The sequence below is a fragment of the Staurois parvus genome, unplaced genomic scaffold (assembly GCF_062004578.1).
Source record: "Staurois parvus isolate SC_StPar_1 unplaced genomic scaffold, SC_StPar_1.0 ptg000561l, whole genome shotgun sequence".
Lineage (NCBI taxonomy): Eukaryota > Metazoa > Chordata > Amphibia > Anura > Ranidae > Staurois > Staurois parvus.
The window spans coordinates 903,674-923,560 of record NW_028318357.1 but is presented as its reverse complement, the minus strand read 5'-3'; the positions used below and the strand labels follow the sequence as shown (position 1 = coordinate 923,560).

Genomic DNA, 19,887 nt, shown 5'->3' with positions numbered 1-19,887 from the left:
GGGGGATGAATTACTATATGAGGGATGAATTAATATGGGGGATGAATTACTATAGGGGGGATGAATTACTATAGGGGGGATGAATTACTATGGGGGATGAATTACTATATGGGGGATGAATTACTATAGGGGGGATGAATTACTATGGGGGATGAATTACTATGGGGGATGAATTACTATATGGGGGATGAATTACTATATGGGGGATGAATTACTATAGGGGGGATGAATTACTATGGGGGATGAATTACTATAAAAACTTATTAAAACTAAAAACAGTGTACCATCCTATGTATTTTCAGTTTTAAAAATGTGGCTCTCAAAATAAATTTCAATCGTGGTTTTGGCGAGATTTGGCTCAGTTGAAAAAAAAGGTTGCCCACCACTGCCCTATACTAACTAGCCTCTAAAGGAAACGTGTTTAATTACGTAATCTAAAGGCGCTCTGTTCCAGTCACATGATCTCCCCAACAGCCAGCTTCAGGGAGAATGGGAGGCAGAAACAACATCTGCAGTGACACCACTATAGGCTTACTATGGGGCATCCGTTGTCTGCTGTCCCTCCTCTCCCCTGAAGCCAGCAGTTTAGACCCACAATTTATTAGGACCCACCACAGTCATTAGATCATTAAAGAGCAGCAGGACATTGATTAGGTAATCAGTGAGCTTCTTCTACTCACTCTTTCTGTCAGTCGCTTGCATTGTTAGGTTGCTACCACTACGCAATGCATTAGTCCTTTATTGGCTCAGAGTACTATGCTTCCCTCTTCCAGTCTGAGCCCTGCTGTGCAACCAGTTTGCACACTGGTTTAAATGGTAGTCTTTTATATGTGCTTGAATTTAGCTTTTAATTTTTTGTTGTATATAATAGGATTCCTGAGTAAGAAAAAAAAAAAGCTGCTGTTCTCAACAGAAATGAAATAATACCTGAGCTGGTCCATCCTTGGGATCACTACACCTTTTACTCTGAAGAAGAGTGCTGCCACGCTAAAATTATGCACATGTTGCATTTTTAATTATCTTAACATGGCCAGATTTTATTAACACCACTTGATAATAAGTGCTTGTAAACCCTCACATATACCCAGTGAAGTGACAGGCTTCAGATGATGAGATGAAACTAATCTTCCCACATAGGTTGTACCTGTTTATCTGCGGTATTCTCTTCTCTATATCTGTTCAATGTAAAATATTTATACAGATTTTCTAAGGTGTCAGAAAAAAAGGGGCGGAGAGCAAAAATTACACTTGGCAGAGCTCAGAGAAGAGAGCTCTTAAAGCTGATTGGAGGGAAGGGACACCCCCCTTCACAAAGCACACAGGAACAGAGTTGAGGCTTTCAAACATAGGCTGTGTGCTGGAGGTCTCTCCCCTGTCACTTTTTTTTTTCTTGGTGTCCAGAAAACTTGTCAGAAGTGATTTATGATGGTAGCAGAGGAATGATCCAGCAGAGAGAATTGTTACTTAGTGCCCTTAACTGAGACAAGTACACACTAGGATATGCTTTGTTTATATTTCATGTCTGAGGTTTACATCCCCTTTAAGTGTAATCTTTGCTCTGTAATGATAAAGACTCAGGAATAAATTGAAGGACAACAACTTTTGACCTTTTCCAAATATGGTCAGTTTTTATTTATGAAATCAAATCATAATTCAATCACATTTCTTTACATGTCGTTGAATTGCCTACACATTTGGCTGAGAGACACATTTGCAAAGCTCTAAACCTTGATATTCTGACCAACGCATACCATTCTTGTCCTTGTGTCTAATTGACAGGATCAGTTTTCGGTTTTACAATCTTACCATATGTGATTGTCATATAAATACTGAGGTTGATAGCGGTCATGCATTAAAGCAATGTTTGTGTATGCAAGTCCAATCTACTAGGTGAGGCTTATTGAAAAGGTTATTCAGTTACTGTGACCAATCTGCTACATAGAGAAATTATAGCAGAAGTGCTGAACAACCAAAGAAAATATCAGTATATACTTTATGATCTTGAAGGTGTCATTGCTTGGGGCAGCAGACATGCCCTGTAAAGAGGTAATTTATGATGCAGATCAATATCAGATCACCAGATATTAGATATAAAATGATGTACAGTCAGTTACCCAATTTGTCCCTATATGTGAGGCTAAACGTCATTCAATGTACTGATGTTCACAATTTGGACAGTTAACCAGTGATGTAATAAAGGTATATGCTGTCTGTGTTATTTGTTGGTTTAAAACAAAGACAATTGGTACAGCAGAGGAATGTGCTTATGAACTAAGGAATCAAATTAAATAATACATACTTAAGTTATAATAGATTGTAATTCTCTACAAATTAAACCTGAGCTCCAGGCAAAAAAGAAACAAATGAGTACAGCTGTGCATTAAGTTTTAAATCATTAATTGTATTTTTTTGTAATGTAATTAGTGTAATTGAACCTGACTTGATATCGACCAGTGCTTTGAGGAGGTGATCAGGATTTTTTTCATTATGATTTCCTAATACAGTGATGATCTGATTACTTTTATAAGCATTTGTTTTTGTGTATGGCATCCACTTGTGTCATTGTGTACTATTGTGAAAGTTATGATTGGCCACAGCTATCACATGGTACTGGTCTGCCGTAATTGGACCCTGTATCATGTGATTTCTGTGACCAATCAAGAGATCACAATAGTACACAATGAATGGCATCCATTGTGTACTATTGAAATGTGATCGCTGCGATTGGTTAGAGTAATCACATAGTACTGGGGCCAGCCCGGTACAACATTCGGTTTTCCGCTGTGTCCGGTGGAGGCCAGCACCTGGAGGACATTATGACATCCACCCAGGATTGTTGTGCATAAGTGGTTAAACATCAGGATTGAATGAAGAGAAGTACAAATCCATTGGCAGCTCAGTTACATGTATTCAATTTGCATATTTAAATGTTTGTGTGGAGCTCAGCTTTAATAAGCTGGGTGAAATCAAAACCACCACATAGACAATTGCTTACCAATAAAATAAAAGGTTTTTGCAGTCTGGTCCCCTCTTTATTATTTTGATGTCACAAACCCCACAAGTAGTATAATTATTTCATTTACAAAAGAACAAATTTTTGTTGCTCAGCTGTAAGATTTTCTTTTAATTTATTTACATCCAAGTCAAACCGGTAAACATGAGTTTTTTTTATCAGAAGCAGAAACAGCTGGATCCTGACAGTGAGCAGGTTTGTAAGCCAACCTATCACAACCTACTGTAAATGCATACACGCTTGTATTTTGGTTTGTTCCCTACCTTTTATAAAATAAAAACACAAAAATCAATTATAAAAACAACAAAATGGAAAAATTACATAAAAAAATCAGGTACAGTCACAGTACAGATGTTTAATAAAATAAAACAATGGAAGTAATGAATGAAAACGTATAAAAATTAACATGTCTTCTGGTAAACCTCAAAGTATTTTTTAAAATACAGTCTGGTCAGAACCCTGGATTATAGTCTGTTGGCAAGTTAGGTGTCTCTAGGAGAAAATTGACCAGTAGATGAGATTAAACAGAATATATGCTGCAGGGAATATTATTCTTGAATACTTGTCAATAGCATGGGTGTCAATACGCATGCTGACATAAGCACGCTGGCTCTTTCTTCTGTTCGAGTTCCTCTCTGTGCTGAGTGCTAGCTGTACCATAATACGGTCATCTTTTTCACCATTTTCAGAAACAAAACCACCCAAATTGTTTACCTCTCCATCACTGTAACTGCTATCCATCATTGACCGCGGCTGCGGAACACCACATGTACAAGGAAGCTTAAAGAAAGAGAAATGCGGATCAGTCTGAAAGTACAAGAAAACTTGAGGGCCAAGCCAACCAAAGACTAAAACTTAGTGGAAGAAATTTAAAAATTGATTTAGCATTTTTTTCCTAAGGCAAACTGGTGGAAAATGTAACATTTTCTCATATATAAATATAATTTAGAATGACAAATACATTGTTTAAACTGCATAATCAGCAACAAATTTTACATGGGCAAGCTTCTCTGTTAATATATCCCCTGGTGTCAGGTAGAAGCTAGTGTTAGAATCCATGGATCTCTACCTATTCTGCCGGTTGGTAAGCAGCTCAAATGTTTATTGTGCACATTTCCAACCACATCTAATTGCTTTAGTAACTGAAGCTTAAAGTAACTAAATTAAGCAAGTAAATTAATCATTGAATTGCTCATGCTATCCTAGAAACATTAAAATTGGTAATGTTCCCTCAGTTTTCTTTTTTATATATATACAAGTCAGTCATAACATTGTGACCACTGATAGGTAAAGTGAACAATGATGTTGTTTCCTAAAGATAACAAGAAAGTATAAAAAACGGGCAAGCGTAAGGATTTGAGTTACCTTTGACAAGGGTCAAATTGTAATGCCTAGACAACTAGGTCAGAGCATCTTCAAAACTGCAGCTCTTGTGGGATCATTTCTGGTCTACAATGATCAAGGCCTACCAAGAGTGGTCCAAGGAAGGAAAAGCAATGACCAGTGACAGGGTCATGGGTGACCAAGGCTCATTTTGCACGTGGGGAGCAAAAGCTGGCCCATGTAGTCTAATCCAATAGAAGAGCTACTATAGTTCAAAGTGTTGAAAAAGATAATGTTGGTTCCGATAGAAAGGTGTCACAGTGCATAGCAGTTTGTTGCATGTGAGGCTGCGTAGCTGCAGACCCATCGAGGTGCCCATTCTGACCTGTTTCCACAGCCTGCAATGGACACATGAGCATCAGAATTGGACAATGAAGTCATGGAAGAAGGTGGCCTGGTCTTATTACTTCAAGAATGGTTTGAGGAACACAACAGTGTGTTTGAGGAGTTGGCTTGGCCTTCCAATTCTCCAGATCTCAATTCAATTGAGCATCTGTGGGTTGTGCTGGGAAAACAAATCTGATTCATGGAGCCCCCACCTCACAACTTACAGGACTTAAAGGATCTGCTACTGATAGCTTGGTACCAGATACCACAGCATACTTTCAGAGGTCTAGTGAAGTCCATGTCTCGACTGGTTATGGTGGGTGGTCATATTGTTATGGCTGATTGGTGTATAATTCAGTGAAGACATTTATCTTACAGTTAGTTCACATTTCTTCTAGAGAGGCTTTATCTTCTTTTCACATGACCCTGTACTGGGCGACCTTATTTTCAATCCTAAAGTACAGTATATGTACAGGCAAAACTTTTTTTAGGTTTAGATATAGTGGGTTACCACCATGCCATAAGGAGACATAAAGTAATGGAACACTCTAAGTTTAAAGCAAGAGGTGAACGGAAATCTTCCAATGAGGATACATGCCTTGATGATCCTTGTCTAAGATGGGAATTCCCCTTAATTTGGAGAAAGATTTCCTTTTACTTCCTGTTACATCTCCAAGACAGAACATGAAAGGAAATCTCCTTAGCAGAATACAGACTGATAGGGGTTTTACCCTCACCCACTCTATCTAAAACTATAAAAAAGAAAAGTGCTTATATGTAATGTTTGTATAGGCAAAACTGCAGTGAGTGTATTTTGTGTGAACCAGTGAGTATATTAACTTGCTTTTCTGCAGGCTGGAGTTCTTGACCTTTGCAAAGATGAGGATATCAGAAATAATCTGGAATGAAATATGGAGCAGCCATGTGCAGAAAATGAATGCCAGGCTAAAAAAAAAGAGTCTGTAAGGAAGGCTGCATCCCCTGTCATTTTAGATGCAACATTTGAATGTTTAGCAGGAGCTAACCTCTAATTGTGTACTACCTGTTTTTGGCTGAAAAAAAAGGCCAATTAGCACACCGTATGGCTTTCATTTAACCACTTCAAGTCTGGACACTTTCTCCACCTTCCAGTCCAGGCCAATTTTCAGCTTTCAGCACTATCACACTTTGAATGACAATTGCGCAGTCATGCAACACTGTACCCATATGAATTTTAGCAAACTTTATTTTGGTGGTATTTATTCACTACTGGGATTTTTATTTTTTGCTATATAAATGAAAAAGACCAAAAATTTGAACAAAAGTGTTTTTCTTATAAAGTTTGCTAATAAATAATCTTTCCTCATAAATCTTTGCCAAAATGTATTCAGTTATCTTTTTAGTAAAAAAAAAATAAACCAAATTAGTTTATAACCAAAAATTATAATTTTTCACATTTTTTTTTTTAACATACTGTCACCCTAGCAGTACAGTGTCACCATGGTGACACTATACTACTTGTGGGGGGGGGGGATGAAGATTTTATTTTCTTTTTTTACACTGATTGCTTTTACACCCATAAAGGCTGTAAAAGCAATAATTTTTTTTGAGACAGATAGAGCTTTCTTTTGGTGGTATTCGATCACCACTGGATTTTTTTATTTTTGCTATATAAAAGAAAATTTTGAAAAAAAATAATTTTTGCTTAGTTTTTGTTATAACATTTTGCAAATAAATACTTTTTCTTCATAAATTTGGGCCAAAATGTATTCTGCTACATTTTTGGAGTAAAAATAACCCAAAACAATGTATATTATTTAGTCTGTGTAAAAGCTATGGAGTCCATCAGCTATGGGATATTTATCTGAAAATTGATCAGTTGAGACCCTAAAATGCCGAATGCTGGTTTTGAGCAACATCCCCCCAATTCATGTGATCCTTATCAGTTCCTAACGGGCAGAGAAGAGTTGCTCATTTGATCAACTCCCTATAAATTTAGACGAGCTCATGGTGGGGGAGGTCCCAGACGGGGGGCACAGTTCCAGACGGGGGTGCAGTTTTCTGCGTGAGTTTTATGCTGGAGTGTGAAACAGCAGTAGAACACAGCAGTGTGTTTTATGCTGGAGTGTGAAGCTGCAGTTGAATACAGCAGTTTAACTAAAGCAGAATAACTCAAGCAGCAGGATGATACAACAGAGAACTCTACTGCACGCTGGATGGACTGCAAACACCCTGGGAAACATCTCCTACAAGTCTGATTCCCACTCCATGTACCTTTTAATATGCCCCCTCTACTCCGCCTTTTCATATTACTATCCTGTGTTCCCAAAATCTCCTTTCTTTACCCCTCTGCTCCACCACAAAGCTTATACATCTCACCCTCACTTGTACCATCTCCCTACTACTGCTCTCATCACCTCCTGCTGATACTTCACTCTCCTGCTGACCCAAATACCTGGACTGGAAGGCATGTGCACTCATATACATCTCGCTCCCACCTTACGTTCCTCTTCCTCCTTCTCCTAACCTCTGGGGATATCTCCCCAAACCCTGGTCCTCCACTATCTCACCCCACACCAGGCACCCTCCTTCCTCCGGGAATAGCCGCAATCCGCTCAATTTAACCTCTATCCCCGTGCTCCTAAAAACCACCCTCCCTTTTTCATGTGCACTCTGGAATGCCCGCTCTGTCTGTAATAAGCTCACCTCTGTCCATGACCTTTTTTTCTCCCACTCCCTTAACCTACTAGCAGTTACAGAAACCTGGCTTCAAGCTTCAGATTCTTCTTTTCCTGCAGCACTTTCCTATGGAGGCCTTCTCTGGACCCACTCACCCAGACCCAGCGGTCGGAAAGGTGGTGGAGTTGGTTTGCTTCTATCCCCACTCAGCACCTTTCAAGTCCTCCCCTAACCCTCCCTCTCTATCCTTCTCTTCTTTCGAGACTCACTGCATCCGGCTGTTTTCTCCCATTTCTCTGAGGATTGCAGTGATCTATCAGCCTCCTGGACTGGTGTCTTGCTTTCTTGATGACTTCTCTGCCTGGCTACCCTACGTTCTCTCCTCTGAAATACCCACTATCATTCTTGGAGATGTTAACATCCCCATTATTGTAAACAACCCAGCTACATACCAACTCTTCAACCTAACCTCATCTTTTGCCTTAATACAATGGACACAGTCCTCCACTCATTCTGATGGGAATACATTAGACCTTGTATTCTCCCATGTTTGCACTCTCTACAGTACAATCACACAAACACCCCCTTTCCTCTCTCTGATCACGATCTCATCACCTTCACAGTGTCGTCGTTTTCAAACACATATCCCTCCAAGCAGCAAACAATTACCCGCAGAAACCTTCACAACTTTAGCCCTTCTCTTTTCTACTCTGCAACTGACCAACTCTATGACAGAATTTCTCCCCTGTCCTGCCTTGACCTGGCCACTGCTTTTCACAACAGTTCACTTTCATCCACATTAGATTCACTTGCTCCTCTAACTACACAAAGTATCAGGCTCCGACCATTACAACTGTGGCAAACTGACGACACCAGAAATCTTAAGCGATATAGTTGTGCGCTGGAGCGATTGTGGCGTAAAACCAAATCTCAGCAAGCTTTCACCCTTTATAAATCTGCTTTCTTAACCTACAATTCATCCCTCCATGCTGCCAAACAAGCCTACTTTGTCACTCTCATCATTAGCTTGTCATCCAGTCCTCGTCGTCTCTTCTCTACTTTTAACTGTCTACTTTCTCCACCTCCACCCAGTAACTCACTCACTGCTTACAAGATTGCAGATCATTTCAAAAACAAGATTGATGCAATTCGTAGGGGCATCTCCACTGCACAGACATCCATCCCACTTAGCATACCTTATACTAAACCTCCCTTAACACTTTCCTCTTTTAACCTCGCTACTACTGAAGAGGTCACTAAGGTTTTCTCAGAAGCCCGTCTCACTACCTGCCCCCTGGATCCTGTCCCCTCACAACTACTACGGTCACCCTCTTCTTCTATCCTATGCTCCCTCACTAACATCTTCAATTTCTCCCTCTCTAATGGTGCCTTCCCCACCCCTCTAAAGCATGCACACATCACTCCCATACTTAAAAAGCCCTCCTTGGACCCCACCAACCTGAACAACTTAAGACCCATCTCCCTGCTCCCATTTACCTCGAAACTTTTAAAAACGCTTAGTCTACAATCGCCTGAGCTCCTACCTCACTGACAACAACCTTCTTGACCCTTTACAGCCTGGCTTTCACTCACTACACTCCACTGAAACTGCCCTACTAAAACTCACTAATGATTTACTAACTGCTAAAATCAATGACCACTACTCTGTACTCTTACTACTTGACCTCTCTGCGGCTTTTGATACTGTTGACCATCCCCTCCTCCTCAAAAAACTCCACTCTCTTGGCCTCTGAGACTCTGCTCTCTCCTGGTTTTCCTCCTACCTATCGCAGCGCTCCTTCAGCGTTACCTATAACTCTGTCTCCTCCACTCCACTTTCTCTTTCTGTAGGGGTCCCTCAAGGTTCTGTCCTTGGACCCCTACTCTTCTCCATCTACACCTCCTCACTTGATAAACTCCATGGCTTTAAGTACCATCTCTATGCTGATGACACACAAATCTATCTTTCTATTCCTCACCTCACCCCTTCAGTCTCCTCTTGCATTACCAACCTACTAAGTGACATATCGGCATGGATTCCCTCCAGCCTGTGCCCCCTCCCCTGACTTTTCCATCAAGATCAATAACACAACCATCAGTCCCTCCCCTCATACCAGGGTACTAGGTATAATCCTAGACTCCCATCTGTCCTTTCAGCCCCAAATCAACTCGCTGTCCAAATCTTGTAGCCTTCACCTCCTCAACAGATACGCCCATTCTTAACCTCTGAAACTACTAAGCAACTTATTCACTCCCTGGTTATCTCTCTCCTTGACTATTGTAACTCCCTCCTCATTGGCATACCACATTGCAGGCTATCCCCTCTTCAGTCTATCATGAATGCTGCTGCCAGACTCATCCATCGTACTAACCGTTCCATATCTGCCACCCCTCTCTGCCAATCCCTCCACTTGCTTCCCATTGCCCAACGGATAAAATTCAAAACATTAACAGTAACATATAAAGCCATTTAAAACTCTGCCCCAAATTACATCACCAATCTTGTCTCCAAATATCACCCAAACCGTACTCTCCACTCCTCGCAGGACCTCCTGCTCTCTAGCTCCCTTATCTCGTCCTCTCATGCTCATCTCCAAGACTTCTCCAGAGCTTCCCCCATCCTCTGGAACTCTCTACCCCAATTTACCAGACTATCGCCTACTCTGCTCACTTTTAGGCGATCTCTGAAAACCTATCTCTTCAGGGAAGCCTACCCTTCCCTCAGCTAATAATGGAATCTTCTATTCCTCCTACCAGTTCATCCCCCACAGTTATTACCTTTTGTACCACTAGCCCCTCCCTCCTAGATTGTAAGCTCCAAGGAGCAGGGCCCTCCTAACCCTCTTGTATTGAACTGTATTGTTGCTGTATTGTCTCCTGTTATATTGTAAAGCGCTGAGCAAACTGTTGGCGCTATATAAATCCTGTATAATAATAATAACAATGATATATGGCAGTGATCAGGACGGTGGTATGGGGTAGGGCAGTGATCAGGATGCTAGTATGGTGGAGATCAGGACGCTGATATGGAGTATGAGGGTAATCAGGATGCTGGTACAGAGCATGGCAGTGATCAGGACGCTGGTATGGGATATGGCGGTGATCAGAATGCTAGTACAGGATATGGCAGTGGTCAGGATACTGGTATGGTGTGATCAGGATGCTGGTATGGTATATGGGGTGATCAGGATGCTGGTATGGGGTATGGAGGTGATCAGGGCGCTGGTATGGTGTATAGCTGTGATCAGGGCGCTGGTATGGTGAATCGAAGGAATCAGGATGCTAGTGTGGTATATGGGGTGATCAGGATGCTTGTATAGGGTATGGTGGTGATCAAGGTGCTGCTATGGGGTATGGCGGTGATATGGTGTAAGGTGGTAATCAGGTATGGCATGTGGTGGTATGGCAAATGGCAGTGGTCAGGGTGTTGGTATGGGGTATGGCCGTGATCAGGACATTGGTATTGTGGTGATCAGGACATTGCTATGTATGGTGGGTTTTTTTGCGTACTGGGACAGGTGCATGGCCAGCTGCATTGTTTATTGTCCCTACACTGGGGCAGTGATCAGGGACACTGGTGTGGCTTGCACTGCAGTCTGTGAGTGTACAAGCAGCCCGACAGGCTGATGTACACTCACAGACTGCAGCATCACTTCTCTCTGCTCTCACAATCTTTAGTTTCACTTTGCATTGTTTATTATGTGATTGCTGTGATTAGACAGTGGTAATGTGATCTGCTGTGTCCAGGCGATATACTGATAGTCAGGCTTCCAGGTGCGTGCTCTGTGAGCTGCGCGGGAGCCGCCAATGTGGGCTGACGTACAGGTATGTTAGCCTGCATCAGCAAAGCTTCCCATTTGCCATCTATAGTCTATGGGTGGACAGGAAGAGTTTAATGCAAATATGCTGTTCACTTTAAGAGGGAATTTCCCTTAGCTTAGTGAATATGGTAAAAATTGAATTTTCAAATAACAGCTATTCACATGCAAGTCAAATGCAAAAAAAAATTGCATTTTTGCTTGCACATGATTTAATGATGGAAGACAGCATAGCGTCACCTAAATAACTAAGCTAAGAGAAAACCCCTTTGCAATGTGAAAATCTTACTCCATGGGAAAAGACCTAAAGATGGCCATACATGATTCGAAATTTAGCTAGTTCAGCAGGACTGGTTGAAGTTCAATCCATGCATGGCTGTCTCCATTCGGGAGGAGTAGATCTAGTGTTTCACCCCTCCTGAATGGGACTGTCAATATATTTTTGCTTGATCAGCACTTGCGACCAATTGGCTGCAGTGCTGATCAGTATATTCTGTCAGCGGAGAAATTCCACTACTAGAATACAATAGTGCAGAGGGGGATTACCCCGCCCATCTTAAAATGTGCAAATGGGGGAATTAGTTCAGGTTTTCCAATTAGCTGGCTAGCTGGTCAAAAAAAAAAACATTCTACTGCCAGCTTTACTGTACTGGGTATTCATATACAGAATTTCTATGTTATTCTTAACAGCCTTGTCAATCTAATTGTATTCACTACTGATCTTAGTTGAAAAAGTAAGCAAAGACCTATTACGAACATATTTACCAATCAAGACGATTTTGGTAACATAATTTGTATGTCTTTTTCATGTATAATTTTCACAGCCCTCTCTACCATCCCATTAGGACAGCCATGTTTATATAGAAGTACTTACACTTTATACAGTACCAATAAGATCATTTTGATTCCAAAATGGGACAATTTATTTTTAATCTCATAAATTCACCTACACGGGTGACCTTTTTAATGCGTTTGGGGTGACATGAATTAGCCCTTAAGGAGGTATATTACTTACAGAGGGTTTGCAAAATGCCATAGTGTTAACCCTAACCACCTCTTTTTTCTCCCTGCAACATTATATCTAAAATCATTTTGCATTTATCACTTCCAATGGTGAACTGTAAATTAAGATCATTATCATTGACAAACTCAAACAACTGTCAACAATCTGTTGTCCCTATTCCAAATGACTGATGACTGAATGTATAGTCTTGTTATGCTGTGTTTTAATGATTGTGTTATCATGATATATGTTATTTAGGCTTGGGCCCTCCACTACAGGAGTCTTTGACGGTGGTGGGTTGGAGTAACTGGACTTCCTTTAAGGTCAAAACACATTAACCATAGCAATGCAGTCTTCTAAAATTGGCATGCTGTTTTAAAAAAGATGGAATAAAGACTTAGTTTTTATTTATTCATGGTGTGCTGATCATCCCATACTAAATCGGTTTTGTACGTGCCTAGGTCCTCGCTGATCTTGTACCCAGCTTGGTTTCCTTGAATGAACGTATGGTGTGCTGGCTAGTCTTTGTTGTCTAGGAAACTGCCTCTGTTTGAAACTCTTTTATGAACTCATGTTATTTTTTTTCTGACTGTCCTCTAAATTCCAAGGACTACATACATTTTTACAGTGCCAATGAGATAATTACCTTTTCTCTTAGCTTCCTCTCTTTTCTCTCTTGCACTGTCGTCAGGTAATTGACAGCAGCATATTCCAACACCGATAGAAACACAAACACAAAACTAACCCACAGGTAAATGTCAACAGCTTTAATGTATGATACTCGGGGCATGGAGGCATTCACTCCAGTAATGATGGTTGACATGGTCAGCACTGTTGTTATACCTAGGAAAAGATCAAATATATGAATATAGAAAATCAGGTGTAAATCAATTTTTGTAAACAGCAGTACAGAACATTAAAAACATCAAATATAATAGATAAGACATTAATATTTCTGCTTCTCTCCTACAGGATCACACTTCATTGAAAGTAAAAGGACCATTGGCATTTCTTAACTCTTTCCTTAGTATGGTGGCTTACCCTCTTAAACCATCATTATGGTATCATGTAGCAGTAATGAACACTTTTGGGAATGTAACCCCTTCACACCTAAGGGTAAAACAAATCTTAAAGCCTAAGTAAAATTTTAGAACTTTGACATGTGTTAGTAAAACCGTACATATCATAACTACTTTGTACATCCAGGTGAATTATACCTTGTTTTTTTCAGGGCAAATTGGGCTCTTATTTTGTAAAGTGCTGCGCAAACTGTTGGCGCTATATAAATCCTGTATAATAATAATAATAATTTGGTGGTAAATGGTAATGGATATCTCCTGATTTTTTTTATTAATAAAAGGAAAACTGGCCCAAAATAGTAAAAAAAAATATTTTTTTAAAATTTAGCTGTGTGTCTCTTGTTATTACCATAACCTACCACCAAAGAACAACCCAAAATGTATTTTCCAGCTCTTACCGATCGCAGCGATACCATATATGTGTATGTTATTTGTTGTTTGTACCTGTACTACAGCCCAGAAACAATAGTGCACATTTTATTTTTTGTTTTGTTTTTTTAACCTAAAACGCACTAACACTAACTGACACTGATACTAATTAACAAAAAAAAAAATCCTGACCTTTGACCCTGACCTTAACCCAAACACTAACCCTGGCACTGACCTAGATCAAACTTTGATCTAGGTATTTTTCTTTATTTTTTTATTTTATTCTTTAGTATTTATTTATTTAACTTTTTGTTTGTTTGTTTTACAAACAGTTGTTTTTTTTCTCTCTGCAAGGAGAGAGAGAGATACATTCAGAGAGAAAAAAAACCAAGCGGGGCGAACTTCACAGTGACTGATCACTGTGATAGCCAATCAGAGGCTATCACAGCAATCATGTGACCTGGAATCGGGAGTCCCAACTCCCGATCGTTAAAACGGGACCCGGGGCTCTCAGTGACACCCCGGTCATTGTGCTGGCAGTGCGCTGTGTGGCCCAGTTCTGTGAGGCCGCAGATTTGTGTGAAGGGGTTAATAAAGGAGCTCAGTACTGCAAGCCATGCCATGTTTTTGTTACTTTCAAAGGATATTAGTGAAATAAAAGAGCTTGTTATTAAGCACAGAATTTTCCATGGTGTCACAGTCCATCAAAAGATGCCTTTGGTTGTAGAAAAGGCAATTGTCCTTTTACAATGTATTTGACCACAGCTATATTTACCATAATGCCATTAGTGAGCTAGTCCCCAGGGCAGCAAGGTTATAGGGGCCACACAATGCCTCGGAGCTTACTAACTGCAATTTCTTTGTTTTGTTTCCCTCCCCCTCTGGACATTAGTGGCTAAATTAAGCAAATGAACTGTAAGGGAATGGGTGTGCAGGGATGATGCGAGAACTCAGAATGTATATAGTTATAGTCTATAGTTTAGGAAACACACAACCATCTATTATTTCTTTTCTTTGGTTGTCTGTACAGTTGAAAAATGAATTTAAAGCAGAGCCCTTACTTGAATTGTGCAATCTACCATCAAATTTTAATAAAATAATCATATCACACAAGATGCAGAGCTCTTACAAAAGTGCATCACCCCACAAGTGAGATGCACTTTATGAACATGGAGCTCTGTACAGAGAGCGGTGATGTGTCTATTTTTTTCTGCCTGCAAAGCAAGGAGTAAAAAAGGGTCATTGTTTAGCAAAAGCAGCAAATACTACACGTAGTACAATTGCTAGGCACACAGTTATCCCTTTGATTGCCCCTAGATGTTATCCCCTTACCAGCCAGTGTCATTAGCACAGTGACAGTATAGTATTAGCACCAATCACTCACTGGTGATGTCAGTGTCAGTTAATCAATTTACACAAAGTGTCAGTTGGTGTCAGATTCCCATCCACACTATCACAGTCCCACTATAAGGGGTGGGGTGGGGTGGCTGTGGACATGGTTTACTTGGATTTTGCAAAAGCGTTTGACACAGTTCCCCACACACAGCTAATGTGTAAGGTAAATTCTACAGGCTTGGAAAAATCAGTAGTAAATGGATAGAAAACTGGCTAAAATACCGAATTCAGAGAGTAGTGGTTAATGACTCATACTCTGAATGTTCTAGGGTTGTCAGTGGTGTACCCCAAGGTTCAGTATTGAAGCCCTTACTTTTTAATATATTTATAAACGATATAGGGTCTGAGATTAAAAATACAATTTCAGTCTTTGCAGATGACACCAAGCTGTGCAGTGGAATAACGTCCTTACAGGATGTCTCCAACTTACAAGCCGACCTAAATGCACTGTTTAATTGGGCACCTATGTGGCAAATGAGGTTTAATGTTGATAAATGTAGGCTTATGCACTTGGGAGATAAGAATATGCATGCATCATACATACTAGGGGGAGTACAATTGGGGGAATCAATGGTGGAGAAGGATCTGGGAGTTCTGGTAGATCACAAGCTTAATAATGGCATGCAATGCCAAGCTGCGGTTTGTAAAGTTAGCAAAATCCTCTCTTGTATTAAAGAGGTATAGACTCCAGAAAGAGAGATATCATATTACCCCTGTACAAATCATTAGCAAACCTCATCTGGAATATGCAGTTTAGTTTTGGGCACCAATTCACAAAAAGAACATTGGGGAACTGGAGAAAGTACAGAGAAGGGCAACCAAACTGATAAGAGGCATGGAGGAGATCAGCTATGAGGAAAGATTAGAGGAACTGAATTTATTCTCTCCTGAGAAGAGGAGATTAAGGGGGGATATGATCAACATGTATAAATACATCAGTGGTTCATATAGTGAACTCGGTGTAGAGTTATTCACCCTGAGGTCATCAGGGGCACCCTGAGGGGCACTCTTTACATCTGGAGGAAAAGAAATGTAATCTCCAAATATGGAAAGGTGTCTCCACAGTAAGAGCTGTGAAAATGTGGAATAGACTTCCTCAAGAGTTGGTTCTGGCCAGCTCAGTGGGTTGCTTTAAAAGATCCAGGGAATATCAGATTGCCTCTCGGGGGATCAGAAAGGATTTTTTTCCCCCGGCAGGAGTAAGTTGGATCATGCTTTGCTGGGGGTTTTTTTTGCCTTCCTCTGGATCAACTGTGGGCATAGGATTATAACTTTTTTTTTTGTTTTTTATGGTTGAACTAGATGGACTTTTATCTTTTTTCAGCCAGACTATGTAGCTATGTAACTATGTAACTATAAGTCACTCATCACCGTCATTACTAGTAAAAAATTAAATAAATAAATAAAAATTCCCATAGTTTGAAGACGCTATAACTTTCACGCAAATCATGTAATATAAACTTATTGGGATTTCTATTTTTTTAATATTATTTCGCAGAATACATTTTAACCTAAATTTATGAAGACATTTAATTTTTTTTATTTTTTTGGATATGTTTTATAGCAGAAAGTAAAAATTGTTTTTTTCCCAAATTTTTGGTCTTTTTCGTTTATATAATAAAATATAAAAACTCAGTGGTAATCAAATACCACCTAAATAAAGCTCTATTTGTGTAAAAAAAATTATATAAATTTCATCTGGGTACAGCATTGCATGTTTGCACACTCTCCAGTTAAAGTAACACAGTGTCAAACAGTAAAAAATGGTCTGATCATGAAGGGGGTACAGTTTTCTGCAGCCTAAGTGGTTAAGGGAATCTCTTGGGCCCTCCAGCTCACCAGAACTAGTGTCCCCTTTGGAAGATTTCCCCTCTATTACTTTTCTGGAAACAATCCAAAATTCTGGATTTTCTTTTACTTTCACTTTCAATGATAATGGTCAACAGGACAAACAGAGAGGGTGAATCTCCCTAAGGTGGGCACAGACAGGTATTTTACGCACATACAAAACTTATTTAATTTGCACTTTATGCACTTTATCCAAAACTAAAAAAAAAACTTTTGCCATTAGTTATACTTAAATACGACCTACTTTTTAAAAGCAGGTTCAGTAAACACTATTTGCATAGAAACAGGCTACATAGCCCAACCCACTGTGATGTGTGTATGTAGCCACCATAGTTATTATAAAAGTCATACACATGTGTAAGCAAACAAAAAGGACATTTTATATGCTGTTCTCTTCTGAACATACCATAGCTGAAGGTAGTGGGTAAGGACGCAAACACAGCATTGTCCCCACGGTAATTATAAGGATCTCAAAGTAGAATAGGCACAGACAAAAACAGTTCTGGCTGTCTGGTTTAAGAGATTTTTCATAGAATTATTTAATGCTTCAACTCATACTCTTGAATGATTTTAATGAAAGATGGCTATTACCATAAGGACAAAAATAACACCTTCATAGCCACAATGCACATACCTTTGAAAAGTGCTTTTGTAAGCATACAATATTATTTTACCTAGAGGAACTCTGGCAGGAACAGCTCTGCGATCTATCCAGAATGAGACCCAGGACAGCATGACCATTAAAGTTGCAGGAAAGTATGTTTGCAGCAGGAAGAAAAAGATGTGACGTCTCAGTGTGAAATTAATATACAGCCGATTGTACCATCCTGTGTGAAAACAAAAATATTATTTCAATATGTGAAAAAAAACACACGTCACCATTTTAGCTGTAAATTGACAAAATCTGTACACATTGCACACGGAATTTAATAAATCTGAATATCTGACACAAACAATAACCTATCTCTTCAGGGAAGCCTATCCTGCCCTCAGCTAATACTGGAATCTTCTATTCTTCCAACCAGTCCATCCCCCACAGGTACTACCTTTTGTACCACTAGCCCCTCCCTCCTAGATTGTAAGCTCCAAGGAGCAGGGCCCTCAAATCCCTCTTGTATTGAACTGTATTGTTACTGTATTATCTCCAGTTATATTGTAAAGCACTGAGAAAACTGTTGGCGCTATATAAATCCTAAATAATAATAATAAAAAAAGGAGACTAGGCAAAAAATAAATTATTAGATGGATTGGTGTACTAGAGGGTAGTAATTGGAAATAATACTAAAAAACAGCATGATTCCCTCCTAAAAATACATATATATGTATATAAAAATCCCAATCAGCTTTTGGATCTATATATACCCAAACCCTTCTAATAAATCACTTAGGTGAAACTGATGTAAAAACCAAAGAGCAAAAACATCAGTTTCACATAAGCAATTTATTAGAAGGGTTTGGGTATATATTGTCTATGAACTCTTATTGGGATTTTTATATATAATTTGTGGGGTTTAGCATTGTTTCTTTAGTATTATATATGTTTAATATCAATGTGGTATTCATACAACTGGGTCTGAGGAGTTAAATGCAATCCAGAGATAACAAATACTGAAGTGCATAGCTCTCCTGAGAACAGGCAGGAGTTCATCTTGTATCTGTATAATCATGAAATATATTTACTGAATTATGTAATAATTTTGTTTTAGCTGGTAGACTTGGTAGACAAGAGTGATGGGAGCAAGCTGGATGTCTACAGGAAATTAGAATAAGGCAAGCCATGGAATATAACATTTTCTTTCCTTCCACCGCAGGTTGAAGGAAAGAAAATTGCTTGATTCCCTGTGACTGTGTTGATGGAGAATCGCTATTGTGTTCTGCTGGCAGGTAGCCTTCCATGCTGGCAGAACACAATGATCACTGCTAGTGGCTATAGCCACCAGCAGTGATGCCATGTAAAATATCCGACAGGCTGGTTGCACTGAAGTCAATCAATGGATCAGTACAACCAGACTGCCCATTGCTGCATTCAATTTTGGCCGTTCCCTGCTGAACTGGCTAAGATTTGATCCATCTATGGCCAGCTTAAGTTTTTAACTGCCTATGTATCTTGATATACTCATTGTTTAATATGTGCTTTTACCTTAGTATCCTCTTCTTACATAGTTTTTTTTTATCATATACTCTGTTTGATTTGCCCATGTTTGTGACAAGTTTAGGTAAAAATGGAGCTTGAGTCAAAAAATGATTTTAGGTCTACCATGATGCCAAACTACCAAAAAAATGTCCTATGTGTTTGACACACTTTTTTAAAATTATAATTATTATTATTATTAAGGATTTATATAGTGGCAACAGTTTGGGCAGTGCTTTACAGCGTGAGGGCAAACAGTACAGTTACAATACAATTGAGTACAGGAGGAATCAGAGGGGCCTGCTCGTTAGAGCTTGCAATCTAAAAGGGGAAGGGTCAGGTGATACAAAAGCTAATAATTGCGGGGGATGAGCTGATGGAGAAAATACATGTACAGTTGTTAGGTGGAGGCAGGATAGGCTTCTCTGAAGAAAAAAGTTTTCAGGAATTGCCTAAAAGTGGACAGAGTAGGGGATAGTCAGACAGATTGAGGTAGGGAATTCCATAGGATGGGAGAGGCTCAGGTGAAGTCCTGGAGGCAAGCATGGGAGGAGATGACAAGGGAACTAAAGACACAGAAGGTCTTGGAAGGAACAAAGAGAGCATTTTAGTTGGTATTTTGAAAATAGGTTATTGATGTAGCTGGGGGCCACGTTTTGGATGGCTTTGTAAGTTGTTAGTATTTTGAATTTAATTCATTGGGTGAATGGCAGCCAATGCAGGGGTTGTCAGAGAGGGGTGGCAGATACTGAATGGCTGGTAAGGTGGATGAGCCTGGCAGTAGCATTCATGATGGACTGGAGGGGGGATAGCCTATGTAAACCTAAACCAATGAAGAGGAAGTTGCAGTAGTTAAGGCGAAA

The 19,887-nt window shown here is 39.7% G+C and overlaps 1 protein-coding gene across 1 annotated transcript in view; it reads right to left on the bottom strand.

Moving 5' to 3' along the window:
- Positions 1-1,600: 1,600 nt before the first annotated feature.
- The window catches only part of LOC149450872 (gamma-aminobutyric acid receptor subunit rho-1-like), a 102,030-nt gene continuing 83,743 nt past the window's right edge, over positions 1,601-19,887 (bottom strand). Inside the window, exons 8-10 of the mRNA XM_089691302.1 lie at positions 17,568-17,720; positions 12,849-13,045; positions 1,601-3,793 (exon numbers count right to left, since the gene is read on the bottom strand). Coding sequence (XP_089547428.1) covers positions 3,506-3,793; positions 12,849-13,045; positions 17,568-17,720 — 638 coding nt within the window. The 3' untranslated portion in view covers positions 1,601-3,505. The remainder of the gene's footprint in view (positions 3,794-12,848; positions 13,046-17,567; positions 17,721-19,887) is intronic.